At 42.3% G+C, this 17,199-nt stretch overlaps 1 protein-coding gene across 1 annotated transcript in view; it reads left to right on the top strand.

Moving 5' to 3' along the window:
• The window catches only part of telo2 (TEL2, telomere maintenance 2, homolog (S. cerevisiae)), a 41,288-nt gene that overhangs the window by 14,439 nt on the left and 9,650 nt on the right, over positions 1 to 17,199 (top strand). Inside the window, exons 9-19 of the mRNA XM_060922679.1 lie at positions 1,826 to 1,962; positions 2,533 to 2,624; positions 3,268 to 3,375; positions 3,850 to 3,938; positions 11,030 to 11,121; positions 12,593 to 12,709; positions 14,584 to 14,655; positions 14,844 to 15,008; positions 15,191 to 15,279; positions 15,410 to 15,509; positions 15,629 to 15,693. Coding sequence (XP_060778662.1) covers positions 1,826 to 1,962; positions 2,533 to 2,624; positions 3,268 to 3,375; positions 3,850 to 3,938; positions 11,030 to 11,121; positions 12,593 to 12,709; positions 14,584 to 14,655; positions 14,844 to 15,008; positions 15,191 to 15,279; positions 15,410 to 15,509; positions 15,629 to 15,693 — 1,126 coding nt within the window. The remainder of the gene's footprint in view (positions 1 to 1,825; positions 1,963 to 2,532; positions 2,625 to 3,267; positions 3,376 to 3,849; positions 3,939 to 11,029; positions 11,122 to 12,592; positions 12,710 to 14,583; positions 14,656 to 14,843; positions 15,009 to 15,190; positions 15,280 to 15,409; positions 15,510 to 15,628; positions 15,694 to 17,199) is intronic.

Raw genomic sequence — 17,199 nt, 5'->3', positions numbered from 1 at the left:
ATGGGTCGTTTCAGGTTGCAGTCTGAACGTAGTGTATTTCTTTTCGACTTACTGAGGATGTTAGTTTGTTTCACGACACAAAATATTATTTTGGTTATTTATTTATTTGTATGTATTTATTTCAATTTCTACTAATGTACTCTGCAATTCTCAAACTCCTGCAGAACAAATTTAAAAAAAAAAAATATATATATATATATATATATATATATATATATATATATATATATATATATTCAAGATGGTTTATTTCAAAATGTTTGTCTGCTCAGTAATCAGATGATCAACAGACGAAATCATTTTTAAAATAATCCATCATTATATCCATGAAAACAAATCATCTTCATACTTGCAATAATTAATTAAAATACAAGACAGAAAATTGATAATTGAATTAAATCAATATTATTACATTAATAATATTTTCTGATTAACCAAGTATTTTTTATTTTTGCTTTTTGTTTTTTTTCTTGTATTGATTTTTTTTTGTCACAGAAAATAAATCAATCAAATTCATTGATAATTAATTAAGCAGTGTATAAAGCATTAATAATATTTTTTCCTGAAAGTAACCTATCTATCTATTTTAGTTAATTGTTCTCATATTGATTTGTGGGCTGTCCCAGGAGGCGGGACTCGCACTGCAGCCAATCATATTAGAGAGTGTTAAAGCGACGCTGTTTTTGATTAAATCTGGTTTAATCACTGAGTAACTATGAAAATAAACATCAGAGAAGCAGCTCAGGGAAATATAATTATTAGTGCTGTCAAGCGATTAAAATATTTAATCGCGATTAATGTCGCGACTGTCATAGTTAACTCGCAATTAATCGCAATTTAATCGCACATTTTTGTCACATGAAAAACCATTGTAATTCTCTTATCAGCATAAAGTGAACGGGTTTGCTTTGTACCAATGTTATTTTTATTACAAAGCATAACACGTCTTGACACAGCCACTGCAAAGTGAAACCTAAGCCGAGCACCGGTGCTAGCAAAAGAACCATGAGTGAAGTGATCTACTGCTTGAGTTAGTCTACAACTCACAGTGACGGTAGGCTTGACGTGCTTGATTATAATATAAAGTACACTATTATATTAACTTTAAGTTGTTCGTTGATAAATATTGCATTGAATCTGATCTTTACTGTTTCAGCTCACTTAACACATTTTGTACTTTTACACTTTCTGCCTGTTGATGCGTCGCGCTGTCCAATCAGAGGCGGCCAAATTTGCATATTACAGGAAGGATTTCTGGGATAGCATTGAGTTTACAGTTCAGAGGGATCTGGCTTCTTTAGACGCTGTCTTCTTAAAACTGAATAAATATTTAAAAAGAGCCAAATGAGCCAGTCTTTTGAACGGCTCTTTTCAAAGAACGGATCACAAAGATGCGGATCCCATCAAAGAGCCATAAATCCCATCTCTACTAGCGCGCCCTGCCCGCGCTGGTTCTTTTGGGGGAGGAGGGCAGAGGACTCTGGCTGTGTGGGGCAGTACAGTCTAGCTGCTATCGGTTTTCTGTTCCAAGTTCCTGGCAGTTTCAAAAGCTTATGAAAAACCTACATCATGTCACAGAGCGTTAATCTCGCGATAAAAAAATTATCGCCGTTAAAATTGAGTCAAGTTAACGCGTTAATAACGCGACATTTTTGACAGCACTAATAATTATATTTAAATGAATATTTATGATGTTAGCAGACGATCAGGGTTAAAATAATTCATATTTTGTATTCGATTCTGAATTACCGTTATTTGCTTATCAGTTTGTTGAGTCCTTCCTCTAAACTTTCGTCGGTTTTCCAATGTGCACAAATGAACGCAGACTTGTTGCAGTGCATGCTGGGAGGAGTGCAGTGTCGGCTCGACAGCAGTGTGGAGCGCGTGCGGAGGATGGGCATGGTGGTGGGCGAGTGTATCAGCCGGAGATTAGACACGCCCACCTCTCAACTCAAATTCCAGGTGACCTTTCACCTTTAAACACACCCTGGATTCAGGACGGGTGTTTTTTTTTCCTTTTAATTTATTTATTTTACTTTTTTTAGTTAGAAGACAGATTCATTTTTCTCCATAATCTTTCACAAAAGTGCAGCGACTTTTTCCCTGCAATCAAATTCTCATGTATAAATCCAAAGCCCCGCCCATCCAGACATGATGTTTACTGAATTTCTATTTCACTTCTATTTACATTTCTAAGGAACGTCTGTTTAATAACACACACTAAATATATTTAATTATTTTATAGTTCTGTATCTAGCAAATTACTTTAATGTATAGATTTTTACAGATGTGATAACAGGTTGTGTTGCTAAAACGACACTTAACCTCCTGCCTGCTGCTGGTGTCGTCGAGCGTAACGTTTGCCCTGATAGCGTTCTGTAGTTCAGCGCTGTCATATAACTGAACTGTAGCGTGTTACAGTCTGCACATTACTAAAGAGCTCACAGGAGGCCAGTTTAGAAGGAATTAATTAAAAAGAGAGTGTGTGTGTGTGTGTGTGTGTGTGTGTGTGTGTGTGTGTGTGTGTGTTAGTACGAGGCAGATGAGGAGAGCAGAGAGTTGCTTTCTCTGATGGAGCCTCAGACTGAAGAAGCTGAAGAGCAACCACCTGATGGTACACACAGGTAAAGTATCACAAACACACACGAGAGAGAGAAAGAGAGAGAGACGGACAGAGAAAGAGAGAGAGATGGACAGAGAGAGGGACAGAGAGAGAGATGGACAGAGAGAGAGGGACAGAGGGAGAGACGGACGGAGAGAGAGAGGGAGAGACGGATGGAGAGAGACAGATGGACAGAGAGAGAGGGACAGACAGAGAGAGCGAGAGACTGACAGAGAGAAGAGAGACGGACAGAGAGAGACGGACAGAGAGAGACGGACGGGGGGAGAGAGAGACGGACAGAGAGAGAGAGAGAGAGAGAGACGGACAGAGAGAGACGGACGGGGAGAGAGAGAGAGACGGACAGGGAGAGAGAGAGGGACGGACAGAGAGAGCGAGGAAGAGACGGACAGAGAGAGAGAGAGAGAGAGAGAGAGAGAGACAGATGGGGAGAGAGAGAGAGACGGACAGAGAGAGATGGACAGAGAGAGAGACAGATGGAGAGCCAGACGGAGAGCCAGAGAGAGACGGACAGAGAGAGAGAGACAGACGGAGAGCCAGACGGAGAGCCAGAGAGAGACGGACAGAGAGAGAGAGACAGACAGATGGAGAGAGAGAGAGAGAACTTTCGTAAATGATTCTACTTCATGTGGTTTGTCCTCATTCAGACATGAGACCAAAGGTCAGAGTTCATCAGGAGAGTCAGTGATGTCACAGCACCCAACGACCAATCAGACGTCAGCAGCTCAACAAGGCAGTGATTCTGAACTTGACAGGTACACACACACACACACACACACACACACACACACACACGCACGCACGCGGCTAATACTACTTCAGACATAACGCATCGTAACGCTGTAATAACGCGCTGTTAGAAATCCTTTAATGCGTAATAATCACGCTGTAACACCAGTGTCACTGTTTATTATAGCGTCATGTGGTGTGACTTTATACCGAATAACGACCTGCAACTAATTATAAAGCAACTGTAATGCTTATTAACAATTATACAGTTTATAAACATTTAACATGTCATCACTGATTCTCTCTGTATCTCTCTCTCTCTCTCTCTGCAACTCTCTCTCTGTCTCTCTCTCTGCATCTTTCTCTCTGCATCCCTCTCTCTGTCTCTCTCTCTGCATCTCTCTCTGTCTCTCTCTCTCTGCATCTCTTTCTCTCTCTGTACCTCTCTGTCTCTCTCTCTCCCCCCTCTCTCTCTCTCTCTCTCTCTCTCTCTCTCTCAGTGATGATGAGCTCACTCCATATGACATGTCCTCTGATCAGGTGAAGCAGAAGGCGACTGCGCCCCGCTATGTCAGAGACTGTCTGGACGGTGAGACATCACTGAGCTTTAAGATTATAATAATTTACATCGATTTCATTTCATCAAACATTTATCAGAAAAGTCAGACTCAAATCCTCTCACAGGTGCAGCAGAGTTTTTATAGGGAATGATAAAAAAAGTTATATATAAAATAAAAAACAGTGTAGTGTTGCATTTTAACATTTTCGGCATCATGAGCAGGACACCATCAAATAAAAATGTTCAGACAAACGAGACTAAATGACAGCGATCTGGTTTTATCTCACGGTAAATTATGGCAGTCAAATTTAAATAATAGCAGACCGTGAACTGCTGCGTGAAACTATCAGGAGGGAGAATACAGATTCCAGTGACGGTACAGACACGCTGATGAAACATCTTGATGGCATTTAATAGAGTGTGAGGACTGTTGAGCGGTGTCGGGGGGGGGGGGGGGTCACGCTGCTGTGAATTGCGTTTCCACAAAGCAGTCTGTGAGCGTGGAGCACCGACACCTTTCTACACTCCACTCACGAGTCATTTTTAATGACCACGCCCACTGATATTGCTCCGAGCACTCGGCTCAGCCGTCCTCACCCTCTCTATAAAGAAACTATTTAAACTGGAGCATCTTAAACATAAAGCTCAGCACGAGGAGTTCATTTCCAGCAACAACAAATTTAAACAGAGCTGAATGAAAAGGCCTGGATGGATTAATAGTACCGATGAGTACCAAAACACTACCAAGTGTATTTGGTATAAAAAGATGATATCGATGCATCCTTTTTTCTTTTTAATAGAATGTTTGTCTGTGTGTATGATGCTGCACAATATGTTTCCATTCAGCCATGAACAGTTCTGCTCACTTCATTATTTAAGTTCCAGCTGGAACCTTTGGTACTTGACCTGGTGGCTGATAGAAAACATCAAAACTGATGATGTAATAAATAAGCCATTAATGAATCAATATCACAACACTAATGAGTGAACCTGATAGTGTGTGTGAGAATATATTCAGATTATATGACGACTACGGCCAGACCGATAAATCGGCATGCCGATATTATCAGCCGATATGAGCTAATTGCTGATAAATTAGTATCGACGGTTATAACGGCTGATAAATAACAATTAAAAAAGAATGGAGAGATGGAAGCTGAATCCTTTAACCATGTTATGAGTGTTGTTGCTGTGTAAGTGTTTGGAAAGCCGTAAATCACGACAATCAGCTGACCCAAAGAGAGCAGCAACGGCGTGACAAACAAATGGTGTTCAGCTCATCTCGGGTTGCAGGCGAGCTGGATCCTATCCCAGCTGACTACGGGTGAAAGGCGGGGTACACCCTGGACAAGTCGCCAGGTCATCACAGGGCTGACACATAGACACAGACAACCATTCACACTCACATTCACACCTACGGTCAATTTAGAGTCACCAGTTAACCTAACCTGCATGTCTTTGGACTGTGGGGGAAACCGGAGCACCCGGAGGAAACCCACGCGGACACGGGGAGAACATGCAAACTCCGCACAGAAAGGCCCTCGCCGGCCCCGGGGCTCGAACCCAGGACCTTCTTGCTGTGAGGCGACAGTGATAACCACTACACCACCGTGCCGCCCAAGGTGTTCAGCTATTTAAAAAAAAAGGCCAGTTTCAGTTGTACATGTACGGTAAATCAGGGCTCGAAATTCTTTTTTTTTTTTCACCAGCCAGCTGGACTAGTTCCCTTCCAAAGTAACTCGCCAAACAGAAAATCAACTCGCCAAAATTTTCATGACTAATGTGCATTTATTTCAAGACCCGAGTATTTTGATACTGTTCTTAAAGTGCCATTCCACCATTGGATGTATTCTTTGGCATAAAATACAATATATTTTGACAACATATATAAACGGTATCACTAGATAGAGAAATATTTTAGCTTCAAAATGATATATCAAACATAACTTTTTGACAACGACAAGTATATTAAATTTGCGACCAAAGTCACCTACCCTTTTAATTTCCGCGCGTGATGTCATCGGCAGGTTCCCCTTCTTGTGTACCACGTGACCTGGCACATATTATCAGCAATGGCGGATAGAACGCGATAAAAATAATACCGATAAATCTAGCTAATACCAATAAATCTAGCTAACTGAAAGATTAACTCAAAATTTTTCGCAATTTTTTTGGCCCCCATATACGAGGAGAAATGACTCTCTCACTTTGGGGGTTTCCTGGTCTAAAAATAGACCGACACGTGGTACACAAGAAGGGGAACCTGCCGATGACATCACGTTTCACTACCGCGCGGAAATTAAAAGGGTAGGTGACTTTGGTCGCAAAATTAATATACTTGTCGTTGTCAAAAAATTATGTTTGATATATCATTTTGAAGCTAAAAGATTTCTCTGTCTAGTCATGTTGTCATAAAATATATTGTATTTTATGCCAAAGAATACATCCAATGGTGGAATGGCACTTTAAATACATAAATGAGAACAAACACAGAGCACCATAATATAATATCAACAAATAATAATATATTGGAAAACTTGGCAGCTTGGTGTATGAGTATTGAAAACAAATATACTTACTATCATGACTATAGCACCCGAAATACGTCCAACATGCTTTCTGTATTTAACCATTTATGAGAGAGAAAGCATTAGGAGCTTCATATTGACTCGGAATCAACTTGAAAAAAATTTATTATTCCATAAAAATCGTATCGCAGCCAAGGCCTACCCTGCTCCCACGTTTGCTTATAAGTCCTTTGTCGTTTCTCCTCTTCAGACCGCGGTCGCTTTGTCCCCGTCTCTGGCGGTTTCTGTACACCTTTCAGAAAATTCCACATCGCAATGTAGCTTTGGCAGATGTAGATGTAAACAACAGCAAAAACACACGTGTTTAAATGGGCGATAATGTGGCCACATCTATTGAATCTGATAACGTGATGTGGCAGCGGGGGCGTGGCCAAACGGCGGTCTGTGAATGGAGGGCGGAGTCAGGGAAGGTAAGTGGTGGAATCATTGCACCTGATGGGGATTAACCTGTGTTTGTGTATCTTCCCCAGTGACCACACCCTTTAAAAGGAGAGGAGAGCAGAGAAAGGGAGCTCTCTCCCCTAGCAATAAATAGCTCATCGAGAACTCGGTTCTGGCCTGCCGTGCTTCTGTGCTCCACCCACCTGGTCCAATACTACACGTGATTACCGCGATATTCAGCGAGATGCGTTATATGCATGCGCAGTAGTGAAAAAACCGACAGCCTGACTCGTACACGATATGATTCGGAATTCTTCGGTATTTTCGGTCCTGCCGATAAACACATCGATTAACACAGACACGGCACGCGCTTAATATGTGGCGGCTTTAGTTGACGGTGTGTCTGAATCTTCGCTTCATATATATTTTTTATTTTCAACTAGCCAGCCGGGCTGCCTAGTGACAGGAATTACCCGCCAAATGACAAATTAAGTCGCCTCAGGCGACCGGACCACCGCGAATTTCGAGCCATGTAAATTAATGGTATATATGTACAAATTGTATTTTTGAGTTTTAACTGATTTTTGTGCAGTTCTGAGATAAATAAACAAATAAAGTAAATTCTCCTCAAGTATTTTATTGTTTATTAACGTTGTATATATGCTATCAACATGAAGATGGATTAAACTTTTTTTTATTATACCCCTGCTCTGAAGGAGGGGGATATACTGGTTTACCTCAGCTACAGGGTGTCCGCGGATCCTTAAAAAGTCTGAAAAAGTCTGATATACAGTATATGGCGTTTAAGGCCTTAAATAGCCTTATATTTTGCTAATATTTCGAAGTGTGGCATTAATTTTCATATGGGTGGTATTAAATTTCATCGGGGCACAAAATATATGTTTGTACATTTTTTTTCCGTGCTAACGTTGTTCAAACAGCGCACGTCAATGTGTAACAAGAAGATGGCAAAAAGACCGCTCTGTACCTAAAAGTACAGGCGTCACACAACACTTAGGGGGCAGTGTTTTCCTTATAGTGTTGTGGGAAAAGACGAAGAAGTGGTTTCTTTAGCGTGGCAGACATGTAGGATGGGGAAGTGTAAGTTTAGGGACAAGTGGCTTGAGGACCAGAAATATAGCGGTTGGTTGTCAAAAGCAACGTCTGAAAATGAAGCTCGGTGTAAACTCTGCAAGAAAGACATAAAGTTGGGAACAATGGGCTCTACTGCCCTTGACGCTCACATGAAAGGGGAAAAGCATAAACGCTTTGCCGCCAGTCAGGTAACAACAGTTCCCATGCAGATGTTTGCGCAAAGCCCACTTTCCCTTCGGTGCCTACTTCTCCCAGCACAAGTGCCTTCGGTGCTTTCGCCTCGACCGCTACACTTAAGGCTGAAATACTGTGGGTTCTGCAAACGATTGACCGACACCACTCCTACAATTCGAACGAAGACGTGGGCACCGTCTTCAGGGCAATGTTCCCTGATTCTGAATATGCAAAATCGTTTACTTGTGGGAAAGACAAGATTCTGTTCGTAAACTGGAGATGCACTGATTAAAATATAAATATGCTTTGACCATAATAGCCTAGAGTCTGATTTTTAAAAATATTTTTTCCCAGCGGTAGTGGTCTTATTTTTTATTCTCACAGGTCTTAAAATGGCCTTAAAAAGTATTATTTTTGGTTATCAGAAATGTGCAGATACCCTGAGCTACTGTATGTCTCCATCCGTCTGAAACACCCTTTATCTCAGCAACCATAAATCATAGCCACTTGGTACCAAGCTTCAGCTTGGGGTTCTATACCATGTATACCGTTTTCAGGTCTGTCGTACATCGACTTCCTGTTTACCGACTGAATGTATTTACGAAACATGTAGGATGGATTTACAAAATTTGTGTAACGTTTTTCTCAGCAACTACAAATCACAACTGCTTGATATTTGGTACCGAGCTTCAGCTTGGGGTTCTATACCGTGTTTACCATTTTCAGGTCTGTCGCACATCGACTTCCTGTTTATCGACTGAATGTATTTACAGAACATGTAGGATGGATTTACAAAATTTTCAGAACACTTTTCTCAGCAACTATAAATTACAACTGCTTGATATTTGGTACCGAGCTTCAGCTTGGGGTTCTATACCATGTTTACCATTTTCAGGTCTGTCGCACATCGACTTCCTGTTTACCGACTGAATGTGTTTACGAAACATGTAGGATGGATTTACAAAATTTTTGTAACGTTTTTCTCAGCTACTCCAAATCACAACTGCTTGATATTTGGTACCGAGCTTCAGCTTGGGGTTCTATACCGTGTATACTGTTTTCAGGTCTGTCGCACATCGACTTCCTGTTTACCGACTGAATGTATTTACGAAACATGTAGGATGGATTTACAAAATTTTCAGAACACTTTTCTCAGCAACTATAAATTACAACTGCTTGATATTTGGTACCGAGCTTCAGCTTGGGGTTCTATACCGTGTATACTGTTTTCAGATCTGTCACAGATCGACTTCCTGTTTACAGACTGAATGTATTTACGAAACATATAGGGTGGATTTTGATGCTATTTCAAGAAGCAAAATGCTATTTAAAATGATAGTTTCCCAGGATGCTATTTGAAATCCCTGGGGAGAGACACTGCTCTTTACTTACTTGTTTCAGGATAGAGCCCTGCACTCCCATGGGAGTCCCGCGGGACCCGACGCAAAGCAGTGCGGCGCAGGACAAATTTTGAAAGCTCATTGCGGGTGGGAGGGGGAGTGCACAATGCGGGCGTGGGCGGGAGAGGTGATAAGCTGCAGTCCTGCTAACTAAAAACGTGTTTAAAATAAAATGTATAAATTATTAATTTATGTCATACATATATAATTTGTGCTGGATATTTTATTTGGCATTAAAAACATTTTAAGATGCCTAAATTTGCGGATGTGGTCTAATCTCGCGTACATTTCCGATTCCTTTCCGCTCTTCCGTGTTTGAGATCTCCGATCATGGCAGAAGAGCAGAGCTCCTCTAGTGAAGCTCACAATGGGTATCTCTGTAAAGCCTCAGCTGCGCATGCCGCCTGGCAACGCGCACCCTCGCTACGTGCTCTAGGTGAAGGATCGGTCAGTGGAGAGCTCAGCTAAGCTCAGCATGTTTAATTCCCCAAGCCAATGACAAGAACTTTCGTGAGAAATAACGCGAACGTCTGCATCATGCGGGATTTGCAGGCGGGAGCGGGACAAAATATGGCAGGCGCGGGCGGGAGCGGGACTGAAAATCATAATTCTTTGCGGGAGCGGGACTGCACAATGCGGGAGCGGGACTGAAAATTCTGTCCCGCGCAGACCTCTATTTCAGGGTTCATTATTTGTTGAAGTCAATATTCATAATAAGTGTCCTATTCCTTCGATTGCTTGCATTCTGATATAAGCGAAAGCGGAGGGATACGTAAGTGAGCAGTAGCTCACAGTAGATCTTGTTTTTTTAGGCTTTACCATGAAAACACTGCGGGTTAGCGTGTCCATCTCTCGACTGGGAGATTGTGAGTTCTACTCGCATTTGGGTTATACTAAAGACCATCATGCAAATGGTACCTACTGCCATCTGGCAAGGCACGCTGCAATGCAGATGCGAGTAGGGAGTTAACCTCTCGCGGTTACTAGAACACTAGCCCCCCACTGTGACTCCAGCTATATAAGAGGCCGAGGGCTGCTGAAACGGAGATTGGCGCTGCACCCATGTGCCTCAAAGAGCTGGGTAGTACTGGGACAGGAGACTGCCTGGGAAGGTCAGATCCTGGCGTGGGATGGACTTTGACTTGACTTGACTACCATGAAAACACATAATAGGCTAAATGGATATGTTTCCATGAATAGTTATGTATCTAGGCCTAATTTTAAAAAGTTCTGTCATGTACACAGTTCAAAAAATATTTTTCATGTACATTTAGGCCTGCTTGACTATTTGTGCACTGTTCACAATATATTAATACATTTCTATTTGAATAAAGACAGGTTTGTATTTTTTTTTCCCTGAGCACTGGGTATCGGCTGATAATATCGGTTATCAGAAATCACAAACCTTTTTTTATCAGTATCAGTGCTAAAACCCCTCATCGGTCAGGCCCTAATGATGACAAAGGTTGTGTTTGATTGACAGCCCTGATGTCGTCTGATGACCCAGAGAGGGTGGAGCTGAGCCTTCAAGCAGCAGATGGGCTTCTGAGGAGGAACATCAGCACCACACGAGAGGTGAGAGGTCATAAATACTCTGTCTTACACACAAGTTTTTCGGAGGTAAAAGCTGCAGTCCTGTGTATCGGCTGCCTGGAAACCTTACTGATGAGGCTAAAATGTAGTAGTGAGCCATACTTTAGGTGGTAAAGTAGTATGAAGAGCTAGATAGCCAGTTAAATGTGTTAAAGGACCCATGGCATGGTGGTTTGTTGATGCTTTAAACGGGCTCGTGGAGGCTTCCGGATGTTATATCCGCAGCCTTTCTCGAAATGAACCCTCGGCACATAAATATAGCCTCCTGGGAGAAAGCCCCATTTCAGCGCTTTTCCCAGTGCGTCGTTTTGCTAATGAGAAGCAGGAGGCGGGGAAGGGTAGAGGGTGGAGGCGGGCCATGGGGGGAGGGGATTGACCAAGCTGCGCACACACATACTCGCTGCTATCAGTGCCTGGAGCCACGCTGCTAAGACAAAACCCCGTTCTCCCTCGGACTCCTTTCATAAACTCAACGTGACACAGAGAACAGAGAGTGAGAGTGTTCAGAGTGGTAGTTTACGAACGTATAATACCCTAGGCTTGAACACGCACTCCATAACCAAAGAGGATAGAAGCAGCAACTACAGCAACATATCGCTTATCCAACAGAAGACATGCATTGCGGAGCAATAGTCAAACATAAGCTCATAAGTTACAGTCAATTTCCAGACTAAACTCAGTTTAACAGAGCATGCTGCATGCTCTTTAGTTTTGTAGCGCAGATTACCTGGCTAACTGCAGCAAGCGGTTAGCTGCACAGCTAATGTAGCCATTGCTAGGCTAACGCACCGATTTTAAAACACGGCAAAACGACTTAACAGTTATACACTTACTTGTTCGGTGTTTGTTGCTGATGCGTCAGGGATGCTTGGTACGGACCCAGGCTTCAGTGACAGTTGATGTGCAAAACCTGCCCTGTACTGTCCCAAGTTGTGGAAACATTCCTCAGGAAAATGCTTCCGACAAACATACACCGTCTTAGGTAGACTCGATGGCGTATTATTGAAGTAAATAAAATAAAGCCACTGCGTCTTCAGGGGCTCTCCCGTCGGCAGTAAAAACAGACTCCTTTCTGTGTTGTCACATCCATGTACAGCGCAATTTCCATGTTTCGCTCGCTTAGGTGATGCCATGTTGTGTCCTCTATGGTCTCCTCACTACAACTGGGCGGGGCAATCCATACGGTGGGTGGGAATCCAGGGGGGGGGTGGGGGGGGGATCATCTCCCTTGCTGACGTAGTAAAGGGAAGAGCTTATCAACGCGCCATTTTGACGCGCCATTCTCAAATGTTGGGCATAGTTTGGTTTACACATTATGAAATTTCTAGCCACTGGGGTGACTTAAGAAGGTCAGAGGAACTCATTTTAACGTTAAAAAAACTCAGAAAGTGAAAATTTCATGCCATGGGACCTTTATTACAGTTGTGTGTGTGTGTGTGTGTGTGTGTGTCAGGTGAGTGTACAGTTCAGTAAAGTGCTGTTACACCTGGAGGACAGGTACAACACCGCAGGCTTCTACACACTCCGACAGAACGCCATGGTGGCCCTTGCTGTCTCACACACACAGCCGGTAAGATCCCACACACACTTCACTGAGCTTTTCTCTCTCGCTTTAGAACGCTCATATAACTTGTACATTGGGGCAAAAAAGTATTTAGTCTGTCACCAATTGTGCAAGTTCTCGCACTTAAAAAGATGAGAGAGGCCTGTAATTTTCATCATAGGTACACTTCAACTATGAGAGACAGAATGAGAAAAAAATCCAGAAAATCACATTGTCTGATTTTTAAAGAATTTATTTGCAAATTATGGTGGAAAATAAGTATTTGGTCAATAACAAAAGTTAATCTCAATACTTTGTTATATACCCTTTGTTGGCAATGACAGAGGTCAAACGTTTTCTGTAAGTCTTCACAAGGTTTTCACACACTGTTGCTGGTATTTTGGCCCATTCCTCCATGCAGATCTCCTCTAGAGCAGTGATGTTTTGGGGCTGTCGCTGGGCAACACGGGCTTTCAACTCCCTCCAAAGATTTTCTATGGGGTTGAGATCTGGAGACTGGCTAGGCCACTCCAGGACCTTGAAATGCTTCTTACGAAGCCACTCCTTCGTTGCCCGGGCGGTGTGTTTGGGATCATTGTCATGCTGAAAGACCCAGCCACGTTTCATCTTCAATGCCCTTGCTGATGGAAGGAGGTTTTCACTCAAAATCTCACGATACATGGCCCCATTCATTCTTTCCTTTACACGGATCAGTCGTCCTGGTCCCTTTGCAGAAAAACAGCCCCAAAGCATGATGTTTCCACCCCCATGCTTCACAGTAGGTATGGTGTTCTTTGGATGCAATTCAGCATTCTTTCTCCTCCAAACACGACAAGTTGAGTTTTTACCAAAAAGTTCTATTTTGGTTTCATCTGACCATATGACATTCTCCCAATCCTCTTCTGGATCATCCAAATGCTCTCTAGCAAACTTCAGATGGGCCTGGACATGTACTGGCTGAAGCAGGGGGACACGTCTGGCACTGCAGGATTTGAGTCCCTGGCAGCGTAGTGTGTTACTGATGGTAGCCTTTGTTACTTTGGTCCCAGCTCTCTGCAGGTCATTCACTAGGTCCCCCCGTGTGGTTCTGGGATTTTTGCTCACCGTTCTTGTGATCATTTTGACCCCACGGGGTGAGATCTTGCATGGAGCCCCAGATCGAGGGAGATTATCAGTGGTCTTGTATGTCTTCCATTTTCTAATAATTGCTCCCACAGTTGATTTCTTCACACCAAGCTGCTTACCTATTGCAGATTCAGTCTTCCCAGCCTGGTGCAGGTCTACAATTTTGTTTCTGGTGTCCTTTGACAGCTCTTTGGTCTTGGCCATAGTGGAGTTTGGAGTGTGACTGTTTGAGGTTGTGGACAGGTGTCTTTTATACTGATAACGAGTTCAAACAGGTGCCATTAATACAGGTAACGAGTGGAGGACAGAGGAGCCTCTTAAAGAAGAAGTTACAGGTCTGTGAGAGCCAGAAATCTTGCTTGTTTGTAGGTGACCAAATACTTATTTTACCGAGGAATTTACCAATTAATTCATTAAAAATCCTACAATGTGATTTCCTGGATTCTTTCCCCCCATTCTGTCTCTCATAGTTGAAGTGTACCTATGATGAAAATTACAGGCCTCTCTCATCTTTTTAAGTGGGAGAACTTGCACAATTGGTGGCTGACTAAATACTTTTTTGCCCCACTGTAGTTCTTATATTAAATAAATACATATTTTCTCCTCTACAGTACCGTATTAAAAATTATATATAATACTTTAGCTCTTAACATGCACACACACTAGGGTTGGTACAATATAATCATCCAGCTCAATATCACGGCTCTAATAATTTTATTATTAAAATATTAATGTTATTACGAATAACAGTGAATAAATATCTGTCTATCTCTCAGGTTGTGGAATATCTGACTACCGAGTTTTACTCTCTGAACTACAGCCTGAGACAGAGGCTCGACATCCTCGAGGTGAAAACACTGATTTTACAGCCGTAACCTCATCGTTTACTGTTTATCTTTTAATGTTCTAATAACATTTACATCCAAAATGATCCAGAATTCTGTTCAACCTTATTCATGTTAAACAGTGAAATCTGTTAAACACGAGAGTTGGTTAGCGAGTAGTAAGTTATACAGTGTCTCTGGTTTCCGTTCAGGTCCTCGCTGTCTCCGCCCAGGAGCTCTCCGAGCCGGTCACAGAGAAGAGGGTGGAGTCACAGTCAGTTGCCAAGGTGACACTGCTGGACAGGTGTGGTGAGCTGGAGCATTGGCGTGAGGTTGTGGAAAAACGCATTCAGAGTAAGACACGGCGCATCAGTAAGGTAACACACACACACACACACACAGTCAATCAAGCAGTTAAACACACTTATGAATATTCTCAATTATACACACATTTATAAAGATATAGAAGTATATAAAATAAAGGTGAAAAAATATAATACTGTATATACAGTACACCATAGCTGAGGCTGGGGTTAATTGTGTGTGTGTCCTTCCTCAGGGTGTGTCACAGGCCCATAAAGCCACTCCGAACCGCTATGCTCCTGTCGCTGGCCATTTCTTCTTTCCCCTGTTGAGAAACTATGACAGGTGTGTGTGCGCTCCACAGTTAGACTGTGTGTTTGTAGTAAATCTGTAGTGACTATCAGGATGTGGTGATTTCATGGTAACTGAGAAAGTGGAGTAAATTAGCTGATAGACATTTTCTGGGGGTTTTTAGGCCACAGATGACCTTTGACCTTTTGGGCAGTGACCACCTGGTGCTGGGAAGACTGGTACACACACTCGGACTGTTAATGCACTTGGCCATCAATGCTCCGGTACACACACACACACTTCTAATTTCTGTGCTTTCACAGAAATACATGCAGAGTGTATCTCCTTTTGTATGCTTTTTTTTGGCCCAAAAATCTGTGTGTCTCTGTGTATATAAATGCAGGTGGCAACCCAGATGGGCAAAGCTCTTCTGGACTTTGTGTGGGCGGTACGTTTCCATGCTGATCAGTAAGTATGGGTGTAACAAAGTAAAAAAAAACACACACCAATGAAAAACTCTGGTTAAACCTTCAGACTTTAATTTGTGCCCACAGTGTAAAGGATTTTTATCTAAATTTAAACGACAGTGCCATCTGGTGGCTCCAACCCTTTTACTACATACAACGGTCTACAATTTCTGACCCCAAGAAAGCATCCAGCATTCTACATCATCCAAGTTTTAATAATATACTCTGATTTTCCCAGTGTGAACACAACACTCACTCTAAAAGTATACAAAGTGTGCATATGAGATGAGATTTGATTGTTTCAGATCTTCAAACTAAATTTAATATCAGCAGAGCTGTAGTCAGGACTACCTGTGTCAAGTCCAAGACCAGGACTAGTCAAGACAAAGTCAAGACCGCATCTAAAGAGGTTTGAGTCCAAGTCAAGACCGAGTCCAAAGAGGTTTGAGTCCAAGTCGATACTGAGTCCAAAGGGGTTTGAGTCCAAGTCAAGACCGAGTCCAAAGAGGTTTGAGTCCAAGTCGATACCGAGTCCAAAGGGGTTTGAGTCCAAGTCAAGACCGAGTCCAAAGAGGTTTGAGTCCAAGTCGATACCGAGTCCAAAGGGGTTTGAGTCCAAGTCAAGACCGAGTCCAAAGAGGTTTGAGTCCAAGTCAAGACGGAGTCCAAAGAGGTTTGAGTCCAAGTCAAGACCAAGTCCAAAGGGGTTTGAGTCCAAGTCAAGACCGAGTCCAAAGAGGTCTGAGTCCAAGTCAAGACAGAGTCTAAATGAGAGAGACAAGACTGAGAGAGAAAAAAGATCCCTCTTTGAGACCACTTACTGTACTTACCTGTTTATTATATACCAGGCAGCCGATGTCAGTGTCTGTTCCAGATGGATTTTGAATTCATTAAACCAGTGCCTGTTTTTTGAACAAGCTCATTTTAATTAATCATTTGGTTTGAAGGAGGAGTTACTTGAGAAAAAAAAGCAACATTTTTTTTTTAATGCAGCTGGACTCAGTTGAGACCAACTAGAATAATTTGCGAGACCAATAGCTAAGACCGAGACAAGTCAGAGTGCAAATACCAACGAGTCCAAGACAAGTTTGAGACAATAGAAAAATGTCTCAAGTCCAGAATCAAGTACGACAGCCCTGAATATGATAGACATCTTGTGTGAGTAAAACCACAGTACAGAGTTTTTTGAATGATTGTTTCATTCATTAAAGGGAAAAAAGTTACCCAGCAAATACTTTTTCACAGCACTGAGGGTCTGTGTCAGCGAGTCATAGAGAGGGTCTGTGTCAGCGAGTCATAGAGAGGGTCTGGGGCAGAGTTTTTTTACACACAGATATATCTATATCACACGAGTTTCAGTAGTTGAGGGGAGGGAGGCAGTGAGTCTCAAATTACAAACAGTCCTACCTAAGAATATTTCCTTGTTAAAAAAAAATAAATTAAGATTAGAGAAATTAAAAGAGAAGTCTATGCAGAAACATGTATACATTGAAAATTTTAGTCTTTG

The sequence above is a fragment of the Neoarius graeffei genome, chromosome 5 (assembly GCF_027579695.1).
Source record: "Neoarius graeffei isolate fNeoGra1 chromosome 5, fNeoGra1.pri, whole genome shotgun sequence".
Taxonomy (NCBI): domain Eukaryota; kingdom Metazoa; phylum Chordata; class Actinopteri; order Siluriformes; family Ariidae; genus Neoarius; species Neoarius graeffei.
Note: the sequence above shows the minus strand (reverse complement) of the source record. Positions and strands in the feature narration are given on the sequence as shown.